Source organism: Papilio polytes, unplaced genomic scaffold (assembly GCF_000836215.1).
Source record: "Papilio polytes unplaced genomic scaffold, Ppol_1.0 DF824069.1, whole genome shotgun sequence".
NCBI classification, from domain to species: domain Eukaryota; kingdom Metazoa; phylum Arthropoda; class Insecta; order Lepidoptera; family Papilionidae; genus Papilio; species Papilio polytes.
In genome coordinates this window covers 1,954,722-1,979,293 of record NW_013525135.1, presented here as the reverse complement: position 1 = coordinate 1,979,293, position 24,572 = coordinate 1,954,722, and the positions used below count along the sequence as shown (strand labels likewise).

Genomic DNA, 24,572 nt, shown 5'->3' with positions numbered 1-24,572 from the left:
CTTAAGAAGGGAGTGAATTCAAAAATGACGGCTGATAGGATATTGTGGAAGATTAGAGCAAACTGTGCCTCTCCGTAGGGACAAGGGCATGTTGATGATGAAAAAATTGGCGTAGGTAACATTCTATTACCTTTATTATTTTTGTATGAGATGTTATTAACTCATACTTCCCCGCCTCGTGGCGCGAGACCTAAATGCAAGCAATAATCACAAAACGTTTTGTTCTCACGAAAAGCAAAAGTAAGGTCAGAGTTTAAGCATAATTGTTAAGTACCGTTACCCATGTGAGGCTAGACAACCGGCGTCGGGTCTATGCAATAGTTAATTCAGCTGTCGTGCATTATCCTCGAAAGGCTATTGTTATGATCGTTTCAATCACCTTCCGAAAATCGTGACTTGTATTCGTGTATTAATGATTTATGAGACTGTGGTATTTTTAAAATGATTAGAACAAGAAAATTATTACATCAAGACGAGTTAAAAATGATGTGTTCGGTTTGGTTTACATGGGAAATCCTTCTCGTGTTAAATGAAGTAGTCGAATCTGCAGCAGTGGAAGACTGAACTTACTTTGCTTTTCTTATTTTAAAGATCGATAAATACAAGATTTAGCGCCTGTCCCACCAAATTGTAAATTTTCGATAACAATCCAACGTTTAAAATATGTGATGGAAATGTCGGTTTTTGTTACCTTATCTGACAGTTGTGTCATTTTTAAGCTATCTGTACCTCTATCAGTCAGTGGTGGGACAGGGCCTTAATGTAAAGGAGTTATAACAATGTTTTATTTTTCCTTTTTTAATAAGCATTCAAATTAGGTGGTCGAAATTATGTTTACAGAACGTGTCATTGACAATTTATTATCTAGTAAAAATTCAACTTAGACAATAGACACGATCTAGAGGTGACCCAGTTAAAAAGTTCGCCCTCGATCAGAATATTATGACTCATATTTGACATTTTACTAACATTTGTTACTAAGTATGCTTTTGAATTATCGCTGATAAAACATATACTTCCGATCGTTTATTAACCACGACACTAAATACGAATCAAGCCAGAAAAACAATGGCATTAAAAATATGTCCTTGGGACATCCCTCGTTTTAGCATCTATAGTTTTTACCACCCTTATCCTTGGGTCTACTCTAGGGTTGTTACAATAACCCTTTTTTTTTAAAGTTTATTTTATGTTAAAAGTAACAAGACATTAATTGAGATTGTAAAGTTGACTCTGAATCTCTCTGATCCATCTGAAAAACTAATAATAATTTGATGTTTGTTAGAGTTTGTAGCCTGAACTACTAAACGGATCTGGAAGAAATTTGGCATAGACGTAGAGTATAGTTTAGAAAAACACATATGCTACTGACTTTTGTTTTGTTTTTTTAATTCCACGTAGACGAACTCGCGGGTGAAAGCTAGTAATTTTATATTTAAAATTATTTTTCAGAGAACTCAAGACTTTTCTTGCCAGTAATTTTGTGCCTATAATCAGATATATGCTCCAATTTAAATTTCGAATCACGAACACAAGCTCAGATCTTCCACTCCCGCTACGAACTAGAAGGGATGGAGCTACGAGTATATAAAGTGAATGCTACTCGCACGCACCATACGAACCGTGAAGCGCGTGTGTGCTGGACTTTATATTTTTTTAATTATTTTTTTTAAAAGTGTGTAATATGTTGCGTCAGTGCATTACGTTGGCAGTACTGGGGTGCGCGGTGGCGGCGCCACAGCATCAATACCAAACTCAACAGCAAGTTAGTAACGTTTTAGTTGATTTTTCTTAAAGTTTTTTGGTAATTGTAGACAGGGTTCAGTCGTTAATAGTGTTAAGTTGGTAATTAAATGGAAAATAATCTCAGTCTAATTAATGATGAGAATATCAGGACTAATTTTCTACAAATTAAAACATTAATTATTTTACCTGTGTGTGAAGAAGTGGATTTTATTTTACAATTTGTAAATATTTGACACTACTTGTAGCTTAAGACTTAAACTCCTTGATACCATTGCAAACTCAATGCTTTAACATTTAAGCAATCCATCAATTCTCACTTAAATAATTTCTATTTATCATATATATCTATTTCTTTGACAAATACGTATCAATTGTGTAGAGTAATGTGGGCAATTTAATAGACAAATCACTGTCAGTCACGCTGCATTAAGTTACGAGGTAGTCTGTGGTCATGCGTTTGTTCTCCTTTCTCTGTACATTTAGATAACAATAATGTTAGTAGTGTCTGTGCAATATTATTATCCCTTAAAGTATATTAAGTACTGAAACCGCTGTATCTTCCAGTATAGTCCATTCACAATAAGTTACTAAATCTTTTAAATTACCAAGCGAAAAATAATTTGAAAATGAATGACTTCGTCCGATTGGAATTAAAAAAAAAAGCCTATTCTATTCTATTTCTTGTTTATGGCTCTCCCTCAGCGGATTGGGCCAGTGTCAAAATGATGATGTAACTTTTTAATGGTGAAAGAATTTTTGAAATTGACCCAGTAGTTTTTGAGTTATTACTCGACATAAAAAAAAAACAAATCTTTTCTTTCTATTATATTAGTATATATATAGATTGCATGCCACTGAAAGTTAAATAATAACAAATTGATTCAATAACCTTTACTTCTTATTTTTTTGCTTAAACAACGTTGGATGTAAATTTTACTCCTATTATATTTAAAACTCACCACATATTAAAATTACTAAACGTTAACAGCTTATATTTATCTTTTGCACATTGATAACAATGTTCTTAAATATGAGAGTTTACGATATCCGTTGCTCCGGTTTAAAAATGCCGCTCGCGCTGAGATCAGTAGCTGAGATTGTTTCTGACTTTCAATTATTACGACTTACTACACTTCGCTTGCATAATAATTTAAGTTACATAATAGTAAATAACTCATGGTACTTTAAGTAAAAAATTAGTACAGTTTATAATGTATACAAAGAATAAATCTAATTGGGATTTTTAATAAAATTTAGAAATTTTCAGTCTCGGAAACATTACTTAAAACTTAAATCAACACTAACAAATGCAAAAAAGGATACCAACTGTTGTTAAGGATCACAATGTTGTCAAAAGCTTATTCAAATTAAAATAAAGCAGCAAGCATAAGAATACTTTGGAATCAAATCGCGAAAGAATTTACGTTAATGAAAACAGTAAATATTGTAAATAATACGTATTTTAGATCTAGTTAAAGGATTTATAAAGTAACATTTCTTGGATCTTTTAAACAAACACTGCCCCTTTAAAGTTATAACATTATCTCTGAAAAAACAATTCGTTGAAAAATTGTAGCAGTAAGCGACATTTGCATAACAACGGGGCACGTTACGTTTTCAGAACGGCAAATCAGGCGCGACGTAACCGGTAAGTTGCGTTGTGTTACGGTTTTTCGACGATGTTGAAACGTTGCACCATTTTGACCGGTTGTCGGCTCGATTGAACCGATTTTTCGGACTTCAACGACCTTATTTGTTTTAAGTTTATCTACGTGTCTACCGAGATTGAATCATATATAGGAAGTGGTCTTTCAGTTTACTCGGAGCTTATGGCAATATAAAAGCTCAAGGTGATATTTAACTCTGAGCTTTTAAACTCTCGTATGTAATTGGATGCATGTGTATTTCTGTTTGTGTTTCTAACATATAAGCTTTAATTCTAGGCTAGAGTCACGTGTAAAAATATACATGGTTTTTTTCAACTTAAAACAAAAACTTAGATTTAATTATCACGTAACAAGGAATGTACATAACAATTTATTTACTAAGAACATAATGTTCTACATTGTTGCACTAAGGCTAGGGTAACAGTAATCAGTTTTCTGTTCCCATTTATCATTTCAAAATTAATCCTTATTTGATCGCACAGTAAGACTTTCTAAAAGCCTTTTTGTGTACGTTAAAGTGCCAACTGTAAGTCGTTATAACGCAATCAAGTAGTAAATGGTTTATGATTTACAGTAATATGTGAACACATTAACTAGTGTATAAATAGTTTTTATTTATTTTAAATACTGCTGACTGAAAGTCGTATTTATCCTTACTTCTATACTAATGTTATAAAGAGAAAAGATATGTATTTTTGTATGTATTGAAATAAAAACTACTGGACCGATTTCAAAGATTCTTTTACCGTTGAAAAGCTACTTTACCAATGAGTAACAAAGGGTATATATACTACGCAATATTTTTTTAAATTTTAACTGGGAAAGTCGCGAGCAACAGCCGATTAATAAGATAATTTTGATCTGTTTAGCAGGATGAAGGTATCCCGCCTCACCTACTGAGAGAGTACATCGGCGCACAGCAGCCGGCGCCAGCGCAAACTCAGATCATCCCGCGACCCGCTCACCTCGGTGGTGCGCAAGTTCCTGCCAGACTTGTAAGTATTTAGACAGCACTTGTATGAATTCCTCGATTATGGTCCATTACTTATTTTCGTTATCTCACATGAAACTCATTGACAGCCATACCAAGTACAAGCTGAGAACCAATACCAACCCCGGCCACAATACCAACCGCAGCCGCAACCGCAGCCGCAGCCGCAGCAGTACCGCCAGCAGTACGCGCAAGAAGGACCCCAACGTACCCCTGAGGACTATGACGTATGTATTCAGCAGCTATATTCGAGGAACTGATATCCTACCCATTCAGTAAAATGTTATTTATGATATCACTTGCTTTCGGCCGAGACTCCATCCGCGTGTAATTAACAAAAACAACAGTAAGTTGCTTATGTGTTCTTCCAGGCTATCCACACCTATGCCAAATTTCATTGGTATCCGTTAAGACTTTTGGGCTAAAAACTCTAACAAACATCCATCCATCTAAATTTTCGCATTTATAATGTTAACTAAGATATTTCGATTATACCATTATTTACTTCTTTAATTAAGTATTTTGTATAGAAATAGATTTTCTGGTCGAATTCTGGTCCATGTATCGTAAGCATTATTGTATGGTATCTTTCTGCAATGTTGAATTCAATAAATATGTCGCTAACTGCAAACACTTGTATTGCAATATGCTCTACTTCGTATAGACATATAAAATTATCTTGAATTGGCTCATTGGCCTGATCTGGTTTGTAACTTTCACTTAGAACTTGTATTATTTGCGATACATTTATATTTTTATATCCTATATTATACATGCTACAATATAGTTAATAATTATATAGTTGAGGCTTTAATAGTGAAATTTATTGAAGGATTATGTGATATATATTCTGTTACGGAACCAATTGCCTACGATACTAATAGCGTTATGCAGAGTTAATTATTTGTGCAGCGATTAAAACATTACAAGTTACGTGATGTAGTTATAAACATGTTTGATGTAGGAATATAAAATCTTATATAGTAGTTACATATTGAGTTATATCATAATAGTTGTTGTGAATTACTATTTATTACTAAGAGACCTGTCCCACCTAATGGCAAACTGATAACAATCCAACGTGTAAAATATGTGATGCATATATCGGATTTTGTAACCTTATCTGACAGTGATGTCATTGTTAAGCTATCTGAGCCTCTATAAGCCAGTGGTGGAACAGACCCTTAGTCGTTGATTTTCTTTACCGTCAAGAAGTCTTAATAGTGTAAAATTCTTATCTCTATTTTATATAAATAAATGAAAGAGACGACATATTTTTAAAAACAAAAGACTGCAAATGCCTTTAATGCATGTTGCAAACTATAACTTTTTCATTTTATTTCCAGCCTCATCCTTCTTACCAATTCGGCTTTGACGTGAACGACGACCAATACACTAACTACCAGAACCGCAAGGAGCAGAGAGACGGTGACGTCATCAAGGGTTCCTACTCTGTGGTCGATAGTGATGGCTTCGTACGGACTGTTACCTACACTGCTGACCCTAAGGAGGGCTTCAAGGCTGAGGTAACAAATAACGTACTAGGTTAAATATGCGTAATGTAATTTCGTCTTATGCGTCAAATGTAAACACCATCTCCACCTTCGCTTAATTAAGAGGGAAAGCTATTTAATGGGGGCTATAGATAATTTCCAAAGACATATCATACTAGGGTGTAAAAGTGCATACGTTCCTTAAACTCTACAGTGGAGTTTATTGATGTTATGCATACTTATTTAAGTAATTTATTTCACTTTCGATTGCAGTCTTGTTATTTGTAAGCTTGTTTAAGTTACAATAGCAGTAGATAATGTCTTACTCTATTCATAGGTCTCAAGAAAGCCGACCGACATCGTAGTTAAGATCCCGACACCCAGGCCTCAGGGTCTAGAGCAGCTCAGTCACCAGCAGCCGCAAATCCAACACCAACCGCAACCTCAGCACCAACATCAACCTCAGCAACACCAGCCTCAACACCAGGTCGCTCCTCAATACTACCCCCGTTACGAACAATAGAGGATTGAAAAATGTATAATAATAATGTCTGAACTTTGAGATCGGCTTGTAAGTAAAATTTAAACGGTTTTAATCAAAGATTAGCAAAACCCAGAGGGGTAGGACCACAGATTTGGTAGAATTAGTTTATTTAAATAAACAAGACAAGTTATCAATTATTTCATTATTAACGTTTTCTTTCTTAGATAGATATGGTTTTAAGAGATTTTTCAAGCAGAATCAAAAGATGTTTAATTAATAAAAATATAAAACTACATTAAAATAAATTAAAAAAAAAGAATTATCAAAATCAGTCCATTAGCGGCGGGGTTATGCCGTAACACACATTAAAAAAAAATTAAAAAGACATATAGACGAATTGAGTATCTCGTTCTTTTGGAAATACGATCAAAAAGTTAACAATAAATATTTTCATATCAATTTTTTAATCGTCAGTTACAATTTCTTTTGTGCCATGATTAGACGAAATATAAGTACTTAAATTGTATAGCGAACTATTTTTTTTTTAATACACTATGTCAAAAGTCACATCACTACAAATAACTCGATAAAAGTAAATATCACTGTATTTATGTATTACTTCTGTTGTTTTATAATTCAAAAAACGAATCTCCTATTACTTTTAAGTGTATTACGAAACGTGATCAGAGACATTATTATTATTACATAGCATATAAGTAGATTATAATAAAATTCCTAGAATATACTAGAACATAAACAATTGAGTCATGCAAAAGAACATAAATAAATTTTATTTTGTAAGTTTACGACCTATTAATATTTAGTCAAACTGTAAATATGAATTTTGTATTAAAATTTGTATTGAAGCAATAATAAATTATGGTACTGATAGTACCTATATTAAATTGCCTTTTATTTATTTGACCAAGTATGCCAAGACGTATCGACCTCCCTAATGTTGTACATAATTCATGTGGCTTTAGGATATGCCGTGTTAACATTATTCCAGTACAGTTGCAATGCATCGCATATCGTCGGATTGGTAGACAGTGTGTTTTTGCTTTAGTCCGGTAGTCATTCGGGGCTGATTTCGATCGCCTCTGGATGAATGTAATCAAGGTTTTAAATCAAGCGACTTCGCTCGCATGAAATTAAAAATATAGCCTATGTTATTCACAGATAAATTACCTTTCTAACGGTGTAAGAATTTTTAAATTCGGCCGAGTAGTTTTTGAGTTCTTTCAATACATACAAAAATACAAATCTTTCCTTTTTATAATATTAGTGTGATGACTTAAGCTGATGTTTACCTATCTATAAGTATGTCGTAAAAAAAAAACAAAAATAAAAGACAAAATCTCAATTTATTTTTTATCTTTGATACATTCGTTGTTCACAATTAACTAATTACATTAATATCGGATTTATTTAAATTAATATACGCACAGTGTTGACCGCGCTAAAAAATAAATATCTAAAATAATAAATTAACAAAGTCATATTCAGTCTATAAAAGATTTACAAAATAAATATTTTATCCACAAAATGGCCGTGAAATCGATGTGCGAAGATTTTTGGCGATTTTACAGTTAGTTTAATTTATCGTTACAAGAAATTATACCTATTTAATTTATTTAACAGTTTTATTTCAAACATTAATTAGTCATTTTAATATTTTCTTGTATCTGCTAACAAATGTAAATGCTTTCTTTTCCTTAACAAAGTAATTAAAAGCATCCATTTTTATGTTTCGAATTTACTTTCATTATTTTCATTGAATATTGTAAAATACGAAATTCGAATCGTACATAGATTAATGAATCTATAGATTGCATGTTCCTTCACATTCTCATAACCGATTTTTTTCTGAATATTCACAAAACAAAACGACATAAATGCAGCAACCATAAAAAACCGATATTTCTATAGCATTGGATCTGGTTTACAAACGCAGCCGGACTCTACCAACACGTAGTCCTGTCCTGTTAGAGTAACTGGACCGAGAGGTAACACTAAGAATAAATAGGGCACGTATGTCTGTGTGCAAGTACCGCGGAGGACGGAACATTCACTCGTTCTGAAATTAAAAAGTTAACGTTGTAAGAAGCATACAGAGATTTCTTAGAGTAACAGATTGCAAAGATATTATGTAAATTAACCCAGAAATATACTCGCAACTGTATAAACCGCACTATTGGCAACATACAGTATTTTATACTCAATTTTAATCGTATTAGTAATATGACTTTCTTAGCCCAATAAAAGCTATATTTGTTAGGAATATTTAGTTGGGAAATTGCAAATTGGTGATTCGAAAACAGTGTCGCTCTCAAGTAATGGCATTATTTTAGAAGTATATCATATAAATAAGTCACGGAAGAAGCAGAAGACTGGAATTAGTCTTTTATTCCTACTTAACGCCTATAAACTAGGAACGAACTTCTGATCAAGATGTTGGCAACAGATTTTGTATTGTCACTTTCATTTGTTTAGATACTCACTCGCATACTTCGAAGACGACCTGCTGCAGTAGGTCAGGGAACTTCTGCACGATGGTGACAGGCTGTCCCGAGGTGAGGGAGACGCCGTACATGGGTGCGGTGGTGTTATACCGCGTACGGCACAAGCGGGCGCTCCCGCAAGTGTGCGGGTTGGCCGGCGATAGACCGGATGGTATGTTGCTTGCTCGAGCTGTGGGATTAATGGGAACATTTTAAGCATAGAATAAGCAAACAATAGATGTTATTCAAAAGACTGAAAAAAAAATTATGTCGCTTCGCGGAAGAATACAAAGCTCAAAATATCACAGTCGAGTTGTTTAGGTTTTTCGTATTTAGAGTTAAAAACTACTTGGGGAGCTTTGTCCTTCTGATGGCTGTTTATAGTAAGAACTATAAAAATATAATTAAATTTGATCATATCAAAAAAAAAATTCTGGTGCTCTTAAACTCTTCTCTGGGTGTAACCTATTTAGGCTACAGGGGACAGTGTAACACTTTCCAAAGATAGTATCGTATATATTATGCAAATTATGTTTGTTTATCTGTACTAACTTCGTGGTCTAACTTAGCTTACTTTCACTTATTCAAATAGGATTTATATCAAGTACAAAGCCCTTTGGCACCGTTCTTATTATGATTCTGTAAGCTTATTTTATTACACATTGTTATTAAACAAAAGGCAATCGAATAGTTTGAAGGTAATAAATTATTTTTAAATTCAAATCACGGTAAACTAGTGGTCAGTATTTTTGTATTTAAATCTGGATATTTCAAGTGAAATTCATAATTATTCCACTTTAGTTAAACAATATGTATTTTTTTTAATAAATCAATTGAATACGGAAGTTTGGACAGTTGAAAGATTTGCTACTCCGTATCACGGCTTAACTTATCTCGGTGAAATTTGTAACAGATATAGTTAGAATGTAATCTGGAAGAATAGCCTACTTACTAAGTGTTTAATTTCGCTCGAAGGTGCGGGCAAATGTTAATTTATTAGTAACGATATAAAATTTTGTATATATACATGTATGAGCCGGCGTCAAATATTTATTCAATACATGTGCCAAAGATGATTCACAGCTTTCACTATGAGGTAGCCTCTATGGCTGTTTGTTAATGGGTGATATTTGTATGACTCGTCATGGCTTTCTCAACGACTCGAAGCTTGGTCAAGTTCAGAAATGGCTTATCATCTTCATCAAAGTAAATAACAATCACAAGCGTATTGGAATGAATACTGTAATTATCTATGAACGATGAGGTATAGGTTTAGTCATATTTTTAAAAACATACTCGTAATTAATTATTTAAAGATATACGAGTAGTTTGAATTTTTATAGACTATCGAGTCAAGATAACTAACGAGGAAATATTACATTTTAATTTTAGATACAAGCGGTTTTTACTATCATTGTGCCCTAGATTTAACAGACTAGACTTTCTCTTTACATTTATATATTTTACATTTATTCCTAAGTTAGAATTGCATTTTTTACATATTAATACTGGTTAGTCTTTCTTCGAGTGTTCAAAGTTTTAATTATTCAGTATTTCTCTCAGAGAGTTAGTTTACCTGTTCGATTTCCGTTTTGTATATTGGACGCTTCACCGTAGCCGGCGTGTGCTTCGAGTAACGCCCGCCTCATGATAGCAGGGTCTAGCGTCCGGAGCCCTCGCCCCTGCCTGTTCGATTGTCCCCATGGTCCTGATTTCAACGCTCTGTTTACCAGGTGCCTGAAATGTAATAAAAACATATTAAAAAAGGCTGTGTCTTTAATGAAGTACAGTCGGGGAATCTAACAGTGTTCAACCGCAAGACTACAATTGAAAGTTGTACGCATTGAGACACGGAATAATTATCACTAGGACAGAGCATTTAAATGTCTGTACGAAAAAAGATTGGTACGCTAATTGCTTTTTCTGTAAGAGGCGAGAAGGCAATTTTTCTCAAAGTGCAACATCGCGGATATCCTCGACTGTACCTACGTAGTTGTATTTTTTAATTTGTTGACAAAATATTCATCACCGAAATGTCTTGCCTAACAATTACGTATACATTGAGAGAAGACAATGATGAAATTGGTCTTACAATTGCATTGAGACAATGCAGTAGATTTTGTGTTTTATAAACAAACTCATATGTTTGACATCATCCGTTATTGGCGTTTGAATTCTCAACATATGGTCATACAATTTGTAGCACTATTACATATTCTTAGTACTTGAATTGAACTTTTTCGGTGAAGGGAAATAATATTTTGTACTTCCTTGTTCAAAGAATAGACAACTGATAAGTTACTGGAATTACCTAGCTTTTATTAGTTTATAGTTATGGATAGCAACTTCGCTGTTTAAGCAATTGTTATTGCTTGTGGCTTGCTAGTATGCCACCTTGTACAGTCAGCTTCATAAATACGTATTAATAAAACTTTAGAAACTTATGTAAGCATTCAGTTTCTGTATTCATACGAAAGGACACTTGCATAAGTACTTTTAAAACTGATATATAAAATACATTGAAGCTTTATAAATATATCTTAATAATATTATAAATGCAGATGTTTGGATGGATGGATGTTCGTTAGTTTGTGGCCTTAACTTCTGAAGGGATCTCGATGAAATTTGGTATAGATGTAGAGAATAGTCTGGAAGAACACATAAGCTAGTATCTACATATTTATGCATCTGACTGTACAATAAAGCAAGATTTTATTACAGTCAACCGTTACACCATACAATTGCCACTTCATAAAGGAAATTAAATCCACTTTGTTCCGCTGGAGATGACAGACAAAGAGTATAATTTTGAAATTATGTTGTAAGCGTTAAAAACTAACAACACGCAGCAAACGGCTTTGTGAGAAATTTCCCACGAAACGCAGGAGCGCGTGTCTTTAAGGTTCAAAAGCATTAACGGTACCTTCATAAACAAACATACAATCTTGTTTGCAGACGTGACTGATACAAAATAGGTCACTTTGAAAATATTACAGAAGACGGTGAATTGACGTTTAGGGAAGTAGAACTAAACTTCAGTTGATATATTAAAAAAGTTACACAAACAATAAATAAAAATCCCTTAGTCCTTCGTTAGTTGCAAGTTACACAGAAAGGACAAAATTAAGAAAAGATTGTTTACTCAGACGCATGAGGTCAATGAACTTTTCCAATGCGGTTCTAAAGTATGTTTTTTTACGTATTTTTTAAATTCTGTTTTTAGAAGTTAAATCAGAACAGCACATCGTAGCACAATAATGTGATCCTGTTTTTAAAGCGTAAAATCGCTTCTTTATACATTTTTATTGTGAATTATAAGTGTAAGTATCTAGAAATTACCTTGGATATGGGGAACCATCTGGACCTGGACAGTCTGATGCTAGTAGGGCATCTCCCCACGCGTATTTTAACGTCGGTCCGCAATCGCTTGCTAAACTGCTCGCTAGTAACGCCTGTAATTATAACAAAGTACAATTCGTAAGTCAGGTCAAACAGAAAGATAAAGTATAAGCCTGCCAATACCTGACGGAAATCGATAGACTGATTATCGAAGTGTAATTACGTTGTTACGAATAAATTATTATCTAAAAGTAATCGTCTTAAAATACTTTGCCATTTCAATCGAAGTAATCAAGCATTCTTAATGGTATAAGAGAAGTTATGACCGCAGGTAAGGGGAGGAGAGTCCATTAGTTTAACATACAAATTGTTTTAACGGGACGGGTTGATGATGACGACGTAACGGCAGTAACGGCACTGCTCATCAGACACGACTCGACATTTCCTCATTTAGTTTTTTGTACAAGATCGAACTTCATAATTTATATGTAACATGAGACAAGAAAGCTACATATAACATTGATTTATTAATGGAGAGATTGGAGGTGAAAATGCCCGTTAGCTCCCCCCATTCATCAATTTAATGGAAGGGATTAGGTGATAGATAACTCATTTTTGAGACGTCGATCGACGAAGATCGCATTGGCGTCAACATTTTAAGCACTAACTGGTATTCTATTCCAATTGGGTACTTTTATAGCTTGCTATCTATAAAAATTGGTCGTACAAATTCATAGTCGAGTACGTGAGCTGTCGAGGTATGTATGCCGTGGCCGAATGACACAGTTCCCGCCAGCGCCAAACAAAACCTGTCCCGGCAAAGTCTACGCATCCATTGCTGTAGTTTCACGATTATCTTGTTTCATAGCGGTATAGTTAACAAGTAATGAACGAATCATTGTAATAACGTGACTGGTTTATCGTCTTTTCAGATGTTTTTTGTTGGTAACGAGCAATTGGAAATTATTTATAAACTTTCTAGAAAGTGCCTTTGATATCTATTGAAAATTGGAGCCACTGAATTTATTGTGAGAGAGAATTTTAATCGAATAGCAACAAACCAATTTTTCATTACTTCTAGGAAATCAAAAAGGGCACAAGGATAAAAAAAAAGTAGAATAACAATAATACCAGACACAATTTTTACTTTAGTGATGTGCGCCGAATCGTAAAGACTTACCGGAAAGAAAGTGCCAGTGTCCGATATCTGTGTCAAGTGTGTAACATGTCATTGAACTGACATTGAAAACGCTTTTGTGTCAAAACTAAAGGTTAATTAACGTTGCGAAATATGCCATTAGCTTTAACGTGTAGGTAACTTGTTATAATATTTTCACATTTAAATGTAACATAAATATTTTTGTATAAACAATATCAAGTACAAAAGTTCCGTTATAAAGTAACGTTACGTTGAAAAATTAAGGTCAGAACAGACGACAAAATCCGCGAATTAGTGTAAGGTGCAAACATTTACATATCGATTTTTGAGTGAAACTGTTAACTTGATATACAGTTTTGAAGTATTATTAAATTGATCTAATATCAATGTTAAATAATATAAATAACTGTTAATATTACTTCTTTACGCAAATTTTCTGTTTAAAAGTAATTTGATTGGATGAAATTGATAAAGTGAAGCTTCAGTTAATCGCGTGTGTCGAAAGTATTAATGACGAAAGACTGAAGACCTGAAGCGAGACGTATTTGAAATGTTGTAGGTTCCAATTAGCCTATAGGTTGAACCAATCAGCCCGACACATTTTTCTTTCGTTGCAGTCAACTGTGAATACCAGTCCGATGATACCTCACTATTAAAAAATTAATGACAGTTCATGTTGCAGAAGGAAGTTTCACTACATAGAGGCGCAATACCTCATGTATTTAATAACGTAACAAACGTTTTGAAAAATATTTATAGCGGCAATAAACTAATAGGAAAAATTCTGAATAGTCATTTCAAGGATTAAAAGAAGTGAAAATAACGTAAAGAGCAAGCGAAAGTGGCATCCGGACACTTAGGTTTATTGTATGGGAGGCACGTACGAAGACATCTTGATGCTCGAATTCCGAGTAGTGCTTACATTGAGTTGCTAATAAAGCCTACGTTTGTATGGTTTGTCAGCGAAAGTCTGGATTATACGATTTGGCAAGTTTCACTCTTAATCGTATTTTAATGTAGAAAACTTGATAGTAGGCAATCTTCTTAACACAGAGCTTCAGGGTAACTAAAGCAGTTATTGACACATGCAATTTAATTTCAAATGTAAATAAAACCACTGCCTCCATTAAGACTATCCGTTTAAGTCTTATGAAAATGTAAATAAAAAATTCTTTGATGCGACGACAAGATACTTAAAAGGAACGCTTCTGGCTCATTTATCTGCAATTCCATAAAACACGCATCACTAGGTAATTACACACAAGTTATCTCTACAAATCTTCCAATCAACCGTAGAAATTGTTGGATAAAACATCTCACGTATTGCGGCATTTCAACATTGTGGTCACAAGTAGCGGAATGTTTTAAAGACATGAATGAACACTATATGTTGTTTCTCTTTGCTTTTGTTTACTTTTAACAATCAGATTATTAATTTACATCCGCTAAGCATAAGAAACTTTAAAAAAACGTTTTAATACTGATAATTCCTATGAAAATGACAGTGGCCTAGTTTAAATTCAATTAAAAATAAAATTTTCTACAGCTTTATTCACAAAATTTTCAAACTTAGAGAATTTAAATAATAGTGTTACAAGCATTGGCAAATAAAGAAAGTAAATCAAAGTTACGATAATGTCAAATTTGCCTTGCACCTGTAGCTAAACACACACACACAAGTTGTGTGCCAGAATCGCTACAAATGGAATCTACCTACCACCTACCCCACCCGCTCTGATATACTGCTTTTATGTTTTAGACATGGAAGTAAACTTGTTAATAAAAGTTCAAGTAAAAGAAGAAACAGGGTTATCTACAAACATCGCAAAATGATTTTAAAATTAAATGGTCTTATTGATTTTTAAATTTATGGAACGTAGTGGCGGTCAGCAACCTTCGACTAATGACACGTTAATGCGTTTAGACGGCGACCGCTCCGTGCATAACAGTAAAGTGATGATAACTTCACCCGCGGTTTCATATTTTTTTTACTATCTCCCTGAACGGTGTGCTCTGAATGCATAGGCAATGAGTCAGTCAACCGTGCAGCATTAGAGATCTCAGCTAACTTATGTATGTGAGATCTTCTGTCAGCATCCGTTATTTGAAAACAAGTATAAACAAAATAATCGCAAAGACTTTGTTGATTAAAGTTAAGTTTAAGTAAGACCATTTTTAAACATACTTGAACAATATATAGAATTTCTAAATTTAAAAGCTCTCTTATCGATATCTGTTTAATTTTTTTTTAATTATCAATTAAAAGTTGGAGTATTTTTAATTTACTTAATTATTCACATACTATAAACACTTACCATATAAATATAGAATGATATACTTTTCGAGCACATTTTGATATAACTGTCTTTTATTGCACTAAATATAAATAAAACTTAAAGTTAGTAGAACACTTTTAAATGCGAAATCTTGTTCGTGTGTTAAGATGACACATTCGCGCTATTAGAAGGGCGTGCGGTCGGCGCACTGCCCGCGCAGACAAGTGGTGGTGTTGCTGTTCAATTATAACGGGAGTTCGGCCGGGAGTCGGCGCGGGCGCCTACTTCCGCGCCGCGCCGCCGCCGGTCGCTCTCTCCACCTGAGATAATTTGAAATTAACGCCATCTATTATACTGAGGTCACTGCACTTCTTGAATGCCGGTTTTGACAATTATCGATTCGATATGACGGTGGCGCGACGGTCCTACTCTATACGTCATCGCCATACGCCAATGCCAAATGCCATAATCGAAACAAATATGGCCGCATGGCTCGGTGACAGAGGTTCTTCCGATAACCTCGTACAAAGTAATAGCTTGGTGGAAGATTTTAATTTAAGCAGTGATTTAATCAATAATTGCCAGTCTTTTGACGATAGTTTCAGTGATTTTCAAGTGCACAAAGGAATCAAAAGAGAAGTCGAAAACGTCGTAACTACAGAAAATAAAATTTTAGTTACAGACACTCGGGACGCATCAAGGTTTGTGTTAAATGAAATAATTACTGTATAAACTTGCAAATAAGTTCAATTCTTCATTAATTATAATCATTTGATGGTTTTATATTTGTTTTCAAACTATTTTCTCCACTTCAATCAGCTGTTTGTCAACATGGTGCCGTCTCTTTCTTACTCGTGGAAATGTTTATAAGGGGTCTTTTTCTTGAAGTTTCATTTTTGGGCATTCTATTTTGGTACATTACCATCACGATTCGATACGATATGAATATCCTAATTTTGTGTTTTATAATGATCAGGGTACGGTAATAAGTAATAATGAAGAGGTAACTGATAGTGTTTTATACCTTTTACTTGCAACAAAAACAATACCATTTATTTCAATCTCATATAGTATCAGTAAGATTTTCAGTTACTCTGGCATTTATCATTTAATACTCAGAGTTTCTTGGTTTTTCTTATATTATCAAATTAGAACTAGACATTTGAATACAATTATAATTGTTAAAATACTTAAATATTATGAAATTCATGATTTTTTAATATTTGAATGTCATGCTTAGTGTATTTGTTTTTTTTTTTGTACAAATTATGTATAGTTCTATAAATTTATCACTAAGTAATTCATGTGCTTTTACTTTAAGTGAATAAAGCTATTTATCTTGCTGGTGCATTTATTTTTATGATTTTATGCTATTTCATAATCCTTAACCGATACTTGAGGTTTTAATTAGTTAAGATTATTTTCTATCTTCACAGACACAATGAATCAAATTCCGATAAACAAAACATTGACACACACAAAACAAACATCATTAAAACCAAAAGAAAATTGGAGGAAAACAACTCAGCGAGATATAAATGTGAATATGATGGATGTGAAAGGACTTACAGCACAGTTGGTAACCTACGGACACACATGAAAACACATAAAGGTAACAAAATACTCACTAATAAAATGAATGCAAAAGTTTAGGTGAATGGATGGATGTTTGTTAGAGTTTGTAGCCTAAACTGATGAACGGATATCAATGAAATTTGGTATAAATGTAAAGCATAGTTTGGATGAACACATAGGCTACTTACTTTTGTTTTTTTGTAGTAATTCTTTTAACCAATGTGGTATACTCTTTATAACTGGGTTTTGATGATCAGCAGATCAGTGAACTGGCTCACAGCTCACTTTAATTTGTACCTACAAAGAGTTATGATTTTTGTTTCGAACTGAGAGTAAATAGACATCTTGTAGCTTGTTGTCTTTCAGTTATAGTACAGAGTTTTGAGCTGTGATCTGCCAATTTTATTTTTGAGCTGTGGCTCAATAGTTTGAGTCTCTGACTGAGTTTGAACTGGTTCAGACCTAATTAACGTCTAACTAATAACATGTGAAGAATAGAATCATAAGGCATTCAGCCAGAACCCTTTTTTTTAAACTTTCAGGTGATTACAGATTTGTATGTCCGATACAAACTTGCAACAAAGCCTTCCTTACTTCATACAGCCTGAAGATTCATGTCCGAGCTCATACTAAAACTAAACCATTTGTATGTTCTATTGGAAACTGTAATAAAGCATTCAATACATTATACAGGTTAGTAACTTGATGTAGATATATACATAGAATAAATGATGTGGGTTAACATTGGCAAGAAAATCTGTGTGTGATATTGCTATCTCTGTCTTTTTCTATGAGATTGAGCGGGACAGCAATATGTTTTAAGGATGCATTGATTGTGGAGACTTACTAAGAAAGGGATAAAACATCCTTACTTTCCAACTATTTGTTATTATTATTGTTTTACTTTATTTTACTATGGAATATACTTTATATTGAAATCATACTCTGAACATGTAAAATTTTTGAGGCAAATCTTTTTTAAATCACTAATTAAAATATTAATTGTTATACTAACCCTATAAATTAATTTAGTGAGTAAAACTAGTAATAAAACATCACATTTTTTTAAATCATTATTTTAAAATAGCGAAATGTCTAGTGAAATGGTATGTACTTTGGTGTCAGATAAATCAGTGAATGTTCAAACAGAGATCACGTGGCTAACATTTGCCTGGTGATTTATGGTGTGTTTGGAGAACTGCCAATTCATATATTGTATGTAGTACATACCTAACACGCTGGGAATTGTTGTCAAGTGTTATTTTGTTGGTGTTTTTGTATTTATAGGTCATTGTTATTAATACAAGAGATAGGTTTATAAATAGCTTTATAATACGAAACAGCTACCACTGAACTGATATTAAAATTATGCATTATTATTGTGGATTGAATTACTTTAGTTCAGAAATTTCTAGAATTTCTTGAAATGTTTATGTTGGACATAACATGGACATCCCATAGTGGAAACCCACCTTTAGTAATTTCAGATGTAATGTCTTATTAGAGGATGACAGGTTTTAGTGTCAATATTCACTTGTCATGTTAAGATTAGAAATGTTTTGTAAATATCACTCTACTTGCCAAAATGTCACTTAAACAGTGTAATGATATTTTGAGAGTGTGTTAAAATTTTCAAACTGCTGTAAAAAAAAATGTATATTTTTATGGCTAATAAATGTAAATTTTTTAATGATAGTTATAAATATTATTTTTTATCGAATTAAAAGTCCACATTAATCTTTCTTCGGACTATTATTTCCGTTTCAGGCTAAAAGCCCACCAAAGACTGCACAGCGGCGACACATTTAACTGCGAAGAAGATGGATGTGCTAAATATTTTACAACACTAAGCGATCTCAAAAAACACATACGAACTCATACACAGGAAAGACCATACAAGTTAGTATAGCTCGATCAAATTCAGAATTAAGTGAACAACATAACGTCAAACATATGGCGGCCATTTATTTCGATATCTATACTATACCAATATTGTAAAGTGGTAAGATTTGTATTTTTGTATGTAAAAAAATAACTCAAAAACTGTTGGGCGAATTTAAATGTGGGCCTTATGTTTTTGTAAATATTTCCAGATGCAGGACAGATGGTTGTGGTAAATCTTTCACGGCGTCGCATCATTTAAAAGCACATGGCAGGACGCACTCCGCTTCACGGGCGAAAACCTCAACTGGGAGTGGCAGAAACTTCATCACACCGATTATATCGAAACAACTGCAAACACAACAGGTAAAATAACCCAATTTACACAAAAAGACAAAAAAATCCATGTTTTATAAACGTTTCTTTTAACTTCAGCGTTGTATATTTAATATTATAAAGAGGAAAGATTTGTATTTATGTATGTATTGAAACAACTCAAAAACTACTGGGTCGATTTTAAAAATGCTGTCACCGTTAGAATGAAAATTTATCTGTGAGTAACATAGGCAAAATTTTTTGTTTCACACGGAAGAAGTCGCGAGCAACAGCTAGTCTTCTATGTATTTAAAATGTGTATATTTTCAGATCGAAGCCGAAACTGTAGCTGTAGAAATTATCGAAAACAACAATACATCCAAACCGACAAACGATAGCATGAACTGGGACGGTCTATTAGAATCCTTCTCTAAAATCACAACAGATTCCAACTCTAATGACGGCTTAAATGATATGGCCCTTTTAAATCAACTACCAAATAATAACGTCGATATAACAGAACTGCTTTTAGGCAATCCAACTAACACTAAATTTAACGAAACTGATCAAATAGGTGTAGATTATGATTTTAATGCTTTAGATTTGCCTGATTTAACTAAAAAATCTAATAACACTTGGGTTGATGTTAATTTGAAAACTGTTCCAACTGTACAGACAGAAAATATGAAAGTAGAAGTGAAGTCTAACGCTATAGAACTAGCTTTAGCAAATGAGATAGAACTACAGTCCCCTTGGGTAGATGTTAGCGCATTAGCTGCGTCTATACAAAACACTCCAGTCAGCATAAAAGAGAAAATACCAGAAAGTATATTTACTCTAGCAACTTTTGTTCCGACTCATATGCAGAGTTACATAGATCTTACAACAGAAGTTGCACCAACAGCGAATATTACATCGCAAAATTCATTCGAACTAGATAGTCCTACTATATTAGATGTCAGTCCAAAAGTATTCAACGATAGTGAACTTGTATCCAATTTTGATTTTGACCCAACACCAAAACTAGATACTGATTTAGATGTTTTTCTTAAAGAAACTGAATTAAATGATGATAGATTTCTAAATACTCCTTCGCCTTCTAGAGTTCAGCAACAAATAGAAATAAATCCAGCAAATTCTGTGCTTTTTAATACTGATTTGGCTTTAGAAGATACATTACTGTTTGATAATGAACCACCATCTGATATGTATGTTGTGAGAACGGAGAATATATTTGGAAAGAAACTCGTTAAAAGGAATCCTTTGGAGCAAATTGCTGCTGATGTCGGTATCTGTTCTTGCAGTAATTGTAAGTGCAATCCAGACGGTGAATGCAGAAGTAATTGTGATAAATCAAATGAAACACCTAAATGTCCAGATGATAAATGTTCTTGTGTTGATTGCAAATGTAATCATGCTGAAATGAAATGTGCAGTCGGATGTGGGAAAGCAACGGATACGAATCATAACACCTTCCTACATTATCACAGACGACATAATAATTCTAATTTAGAAGATTTAGGTGTTTATACGTTGCATGAATGCGAGCAAACGCCAACAATGAACTTCGATGATTTCATTTGTTCGTGCCAAAGTGGTGATAGTGCAGAATGTTGTAAAAAACCTAACGAATCTGTGGATTTGTCCAGTGATAGTTGTTGCAGTGTTAAGGATAAAAAAATGTGTTGTGTAACAATATGTTTCAAAAAGTTGGAAGCTTTCAAACAATTTTTATCGGAGAACGATTTTGTGGACGCTCTTAAATCGCACAATTTTAGCCTAACCGGTCATTAATTAGTCGCTTTAAAATGTTGCATTTAATGTTACTAAAAGTATTACATATGTAAAATGTCTCCCCTTTGCATTAACAATTATATAACAAAGAATAGAAACTTTATTAACAATGTCAGGTGGTAGTAATCATTGTGCTTTTTGAAATAAAAATCTGTGTCTACTGAATGTATGAAAAATTTACATGGTGAGTGAGTGTAAAAATCAATTTTTCAAGGCAGTGAAGAATATGTTGAATAGTTATACGTAATTTACTAAACCAAATACTATTTCTAATATTATCATCACATTAATTAATGTTTATAAATACTGGTAAACGTGAACTTTAGTGTAAATGTTGAACATTTCTTTGAATCAGTACCGCTTTTATTTCGCGCTACTAGCGCCCTGGGCGAATTCTAGGTCGTTTAACTTATAAGGACTTTTAGGGGGGATGGGATTATTCCCAACCGTCACTCCGCTCTGTCCCCACGTGCTGATATTTGAGAATAAAAAGTTATCCGTCCCACTAATTGCGACGAGGGGACGGTTGGAACTTATTTTATTTCTTAACGATTATCTCTGTTACCTTATTGGTGAGACGTATGAAACATTTTATTCTCCTCTGTCCCCACATAGGGACAGAGCGGGGTGACGGTTGGGAATAATTCGGGGGATGTTGTTAACACTTGTATAATTCGAAGACCTGTGGCGCCCCTTTCTGCATAGAGCCCTGGGCGGACGCTCAACGCCGGCCCTGGTGCGAATGTAAAAACAAAAAAAACTGCTAGTGATGTTTTAAATAAAGAACATGTAGTACAAATATTGAATGCCAAAATGTGCCATATCCAATATATTTATTAAAATAAATTTTATGTATACAAAGATAGTTATAAACAAATTTTGGTGCTATTATTGTGATGGAATTAAATTTCTATTAATGTTATTAATGTACTTATATTGGGCTTTATAATGTACAAATTGTTGAATAATTTTATATGAGATTTACTTGTTACTGTAGAATTTCATTGCACTGAATGTAGCCATATTCCTTTCATTATCTATGACAAAAGAGACAATACATAGATATATTGACTATAGGTCTGGGTATAAGATAAACATTTAAAAAACAACACCATATGTAGCTGACGTCCCCAACCTTTTCTTGATCAGGAAACACAACAAATGTCATTAAAAATTGTTTGTCACTTTTTTCCCGACTGCACTGCACTAATTTTGTCCATGTCAATACATATTTGCTGCAATTTTTTCGTCAGCTCATCAGACTATATTCTATCGTCTTAGACAAATAAAGGTTTTGTATGAAATTGCATATTATACGAGTACCAGCGTTAGTCTCATTCACTCTCTCTGACTTGCTCTTTGCTACCTTTTAGAATAAATTATGGACCATATTTTAGATTCTGTGGAGAACTGATTTCAGGTTAGGAGTGATTGTTATATATTTCATATATCTATGCTACAATAATCAAAACTAATGTAGTTGCAGTGAAATTCTACAGTTAAACGTGATATGTGAGCAATAATAGACATTGTAAGGTTTCTAGTCGATATAACAAATAAACGCTTTTGAGATTCAATGTATCTTTATTTAAACCTTAAAGTACATTAAAATACAGAGAATATAAAGTGAGATCATTACAATTATTTTTAAGAAAAACTGGATTCATAAAAGTAAATCTATGATATGCTGATAACATTACAATGATGTTACTAAAGGATATTGAATTCCAGCAAATCATTTCAACGATTACATTAAAATATCAAAAATGATTAAGACAATTTTACAATACATTTGGAATATCTTATTTGTTTACATAATAATCAGTTTTACATTATGTAACATAATCATAATTAACCTTCTAGGTTTTATAACTTGAAATTATTGAGTTAAATCTATATACTTATCGAGAAAAATCAATCCACAAAACATATTCTGTTAACACAGTGACACAAACGTAGGTCATACATACAAAAAAAAATTACAGGCGAAATAGATCAAACTATAAAATATAACATCTGGGTGGGCAGTGCATCCGCTGAGGAGAGCATGGCCAAACACTTTTCTCTAAGCGCTTCATAACAAAGTTATTAGTTAAAGATAGATTATTTTTAAAATCTTGGAGTAATTACCTAACAATCAATTGAATACTACTTTAAATGTAATTTAATAAATGAGAATGAAACTATTACATTGTAAAAATTGGAATGGTTTTTTTTTCTTAGAAATAAATTAATCCTATATATTAAAGTTACAATGGATTCATTTTATTAATTCAAAGAGTATTGTGGAAATATTATATAATAAATGCTAACAGACAAGAGTATTCATTAAAAACAGTCATATTTACTTCTACATTATTTTTTTTTAACGGCGTTTCTTCTTGTCGTGACGTCGAGCACGCGAGACGGTGGCTCGATGCCCAGGTGAAGATTGTTCAGAACTGCATTCATCACTGTCAGTATATGCCTGGAAAATAAAGAGGATGAACAGACTTTGCATCTCTAAGGGCCAAATATGGTCTTTGGACGTCGAAAACTACTTTCTCTCCATTGGCAACAAAATGACAATTTTTTAACGTTTGTAGCATCCTTAAGAAAGTTGTAGAGTAAAAATCATGATAGTAGCCTTCTACTTGTGATAATTCACTTGATTTATGCTTCGTTGACGTTAGTAAATACATCGCGAGTCTCTATAAAATTACATGGGTATATTTTTGTTACCTTTTCGTAAGGATGAGAATCGCTTTGTTCATCAGTAAGAGTCACGCAAGCTAGCAAGCATGCAAATTGAAAAGCTGCGCCGATATATAATCCATATCTTATAACAGTACTCATCAAGTCTTCGGCAAAGATCTCATTGGGAATCATCTTGAATTCTGAAAAATACAACTATTGTTTATAGAATTGTTAAAAACCGGTTAACTTTCTATGAAAGTGTTATTTCTTGATATGTCATAGACGCACTTTACTTACTTTTCAGCGTTTTTAGGATTTAAAAAGCCGAATTAAATAAAAACTGTCCGTACTCAATTTTCAATAGCTTAACAGTTTGAGAATTTGTGAATTTGACAAGAACTGACAACATTGGACAAAGTTTACAAAGCCGTAGAAAGTCGATAACAGCAAATTCATTTGACCAAAGAGTATGTAACCGTTTTTGCATTTCGTATTTTTTTAATTTACACATAATAAAAAGTCGAAAATGTAATGGTTAATCGCTAAAAATGTTTAATGAAAGTTAAAAAAAATAGTGTTTTCTACTACCAACTCTATTTACTACTAGTCTAATAATAGGTTCCACTAGTCACTAGATGGCATTGTACTATAATGACGTACCGTGAGTTAAAACTT

General features: G+C 33.2%; 4 protein-coding genes across 8 annotated transcripts; 2 read left to right on the top strand and 2 right to left on the bottom strand.

Moving 5' to 3' along the window:
* The first annotated feature begins 1,631 nt into the window (after nt 1-1,631).
* LOC106100123 (pupal cuticle protein Edg-84A) lies at nt 1,632-7,245 on the top strand. 2 transcript variants are annotated; one of them, XM_013278865.1, is made up of 5 exons: nt 1,632-1,765; nt 4,286-4,408; nt 4,494-4,631; nt 5,751-5,930; nt 6,235-7,245. In XM_013278865.1, the coding sequence occupies exons 1-5, from the start codon at nt 1,685-1,687 to the stop codon at nt 6,418-6,420; spliced, it is 708 nt and encodes a 235-aa protein (XP_013134319.1). In that variant the 5' UTR covers nt 1,632-1,684; the 3' UTR covers nt 6,421-7,245. The 2 variants fall into 2 exon arrangements, with proteins under 2 accessions (XP_013134319.1, XP_013134318.1); XM_013278864.1 differs by having other exon boundaries at nt 4,283-4,408.
* Nucleotides 7,246-8,120: 875 nt separating this feature from the next.
* On the bottom strand, nt 8,121-15,944 carry LOC106100176. 2 transcript variants are annotated; one of them, XM_013278934.1, is made up of 5 exons: nt 12,949-13,068; nt 12,222-12,334; nt 10,459-10,619; nt 8,883-9,072; nt 8,121-8,458 (listed from the first exon to the last, which is right to left on the bottom strand). In XM_013278934.1, exons 1-5 carry the CDS (start codon nt 13,051-13,053, stop codon nt 8,305-8,307), a joined length of 723 nt encoding a protein of 240 aa, XP_013134388.1. In that variant the 5' UTR covers nt 13,054-13,068; the 3' UTR covers nt 8,121-8,304. The 2 variants fall into 2 exon arrangements, with proteins under 2 accessions (XP_013134388.1, XP_013134389.1); XM_013278935.1 differs by lacking the exon at nt 12,949-13,068 and adding an exon at nt 15,696-15,944 and having other exon boundaries at nt 8,124-8,458.
* A 96-nt stretch (nt 15,945-16,040) lies between these two features.
* On the top strand, nt 16,041-22,798 carry LOC106100175. Of its 2 annotated transcripts, none has more exons than XM_013278932.1 (6): nt 16,041-16,357; nt 17,093-17,268; nt 17,774-17,924; nt 18,999-19,130; nt 19,325-19,478; nt 19,758-22,798. In XM_013278932.1, the coding sequence occupies exons 1-6, from the start codon at nt 16,062-16,064 to the stop codon at nt 21,219-21,221; spliced, it is 2,373 nt and encodes a 790-aa protein (XP_013134386.1). In that variant the 5' UTR covers nt 16,041-16,061; the 3' UTR covers nt 21,222-22,798. The 2 variants fall into 2 exon arrangements, with proteins under 2 accessions (XP_013134386.1, XP_013134387.1); XM_013278933.1 differs by lacking the exon at nt 16,041-16,357 and adding an exon at nt 16,491-16,659.
* LOC106100177 (protein anon-73B1) lies at nt 22,790-24,305 on the bottom strand. Of its 2 annotated transcripts, none has more exons than XM_013278936.1 (3): nt 24,195-24,305; nt 23,943-24,097; nt 22,790-23,688 (listed from the first exon to the last, which is right to left on the bottom strand). In XM_013278936.1, the coding sequence occupies exons 2-3, from the start codon at nt 24,087-24,089 to the stop codon at nt 23,587-23,589; spliced, it is 249 nt and encodes an 82-aa protein (XP_013134390.1). In that variant the 5' UTR covers nt 24,090-24,097; nt 24,195-24,305; the 3' UTR covers nt 22,790-23,586. The 2 variants fall into 2 exon arrangements, with proteins under 2 accessions (XP_013134390.1, XP_013134391.1); XM_013278937.1 differs by having other exon boundaries at nt 24,248-24,266.
* Between the last annotated feature and the right edge of the window lie 267 nt (nt 24,306-24,572).

What these genes read in the sequence shown, in the direction of transcription:
- LOC106100177 (XM_013278936.1), bottom strand. Translation starts at nt 24,089, where the DNA reads ATGATTCCCAATGAGATCTTTGCCGAAGACTTGATGAGTACTGTTATA. An exon ending in ATTCTCATCCTTACGAAAAG is followed by an intron (nt 23,689 to 23,942) that starts GTAACAAAAATA and finishes TTTATTTTCCAG; the next exon opens with GCATATACTGACAGTGATGA.
- LOC106100175 (XM_013278932.1), top strand. Translation starts at nt 16,062, where the DNA reads ATGACGGTGGCGCGACGGTCCTACTCTATACGTCATCGCCATACGCCA. An exon ending in GACACTCGGGACGCATCAAG is followed by an intron (nt 16,358 to 17,092) that starts GTTTGTGTTAAA and finishes CTATCTTCACAG; the next exon opens with ACACAATGAATCAAATTCCG. An exon ending in ACACAGGAAAGACCATACAA is followed by an intron (nt 19,131 to 19,324) that starts GTTAGTATAGCT and finishes AAATATTTCCAG; the next exon opens with ATGCAGGACAGATGGTTGTG.
- LOC106100176 (XM_013278934.1), bottom strand. Translation starts at nt 13,053, where the DNA reads ATGCGTAGACTTTGCCGGGACAGGTTTTGTTTGGCGCTGGCGGGAACT. An exon ending in GATGGTTCCCCATATCCAAG is followed by an intron (nt 10,620 to 12,221) that starts GTAATTTCTAGA and finishes ATTACATTTCAG; the next exon opens with GCACCTGGTAAACAGAGCGT. An exon ending in ACAAAACGGAAATCGAACAG is followed by an intron (nt 9,073 to 10,458) that starts GTAAACTAACTC and finishes TTAATCCCACAG; the next exon opens with CTCGAGCAAGCAACATACCA.
- LOC106100123 (XM_013278864.1), top strand. Translation starts at nt 1,685, where the DNA reads ATGTTGCGTCAGTGCATTACGTTGGCAGTACTGGGGTGCGCGGTGGCG. An exon ending in AATACCAAACTCAACAGCAA is followed by an intron (nt 1,766 to 4,282) that starts GTTAGTAACGTT and finishes TGATCTGTTTAG; the next exon opens with CAGGATGAAGGTATCCCGCC. An exon ending in CGCAAGTTCCTGCCAGACTT is followed by an intron (nt 4,409 to 4,493) that starts GTAAGTATTTAG and finishes ACTCATTGACAG; the next exon opens with CCATACCAAGTACAAGCTGA.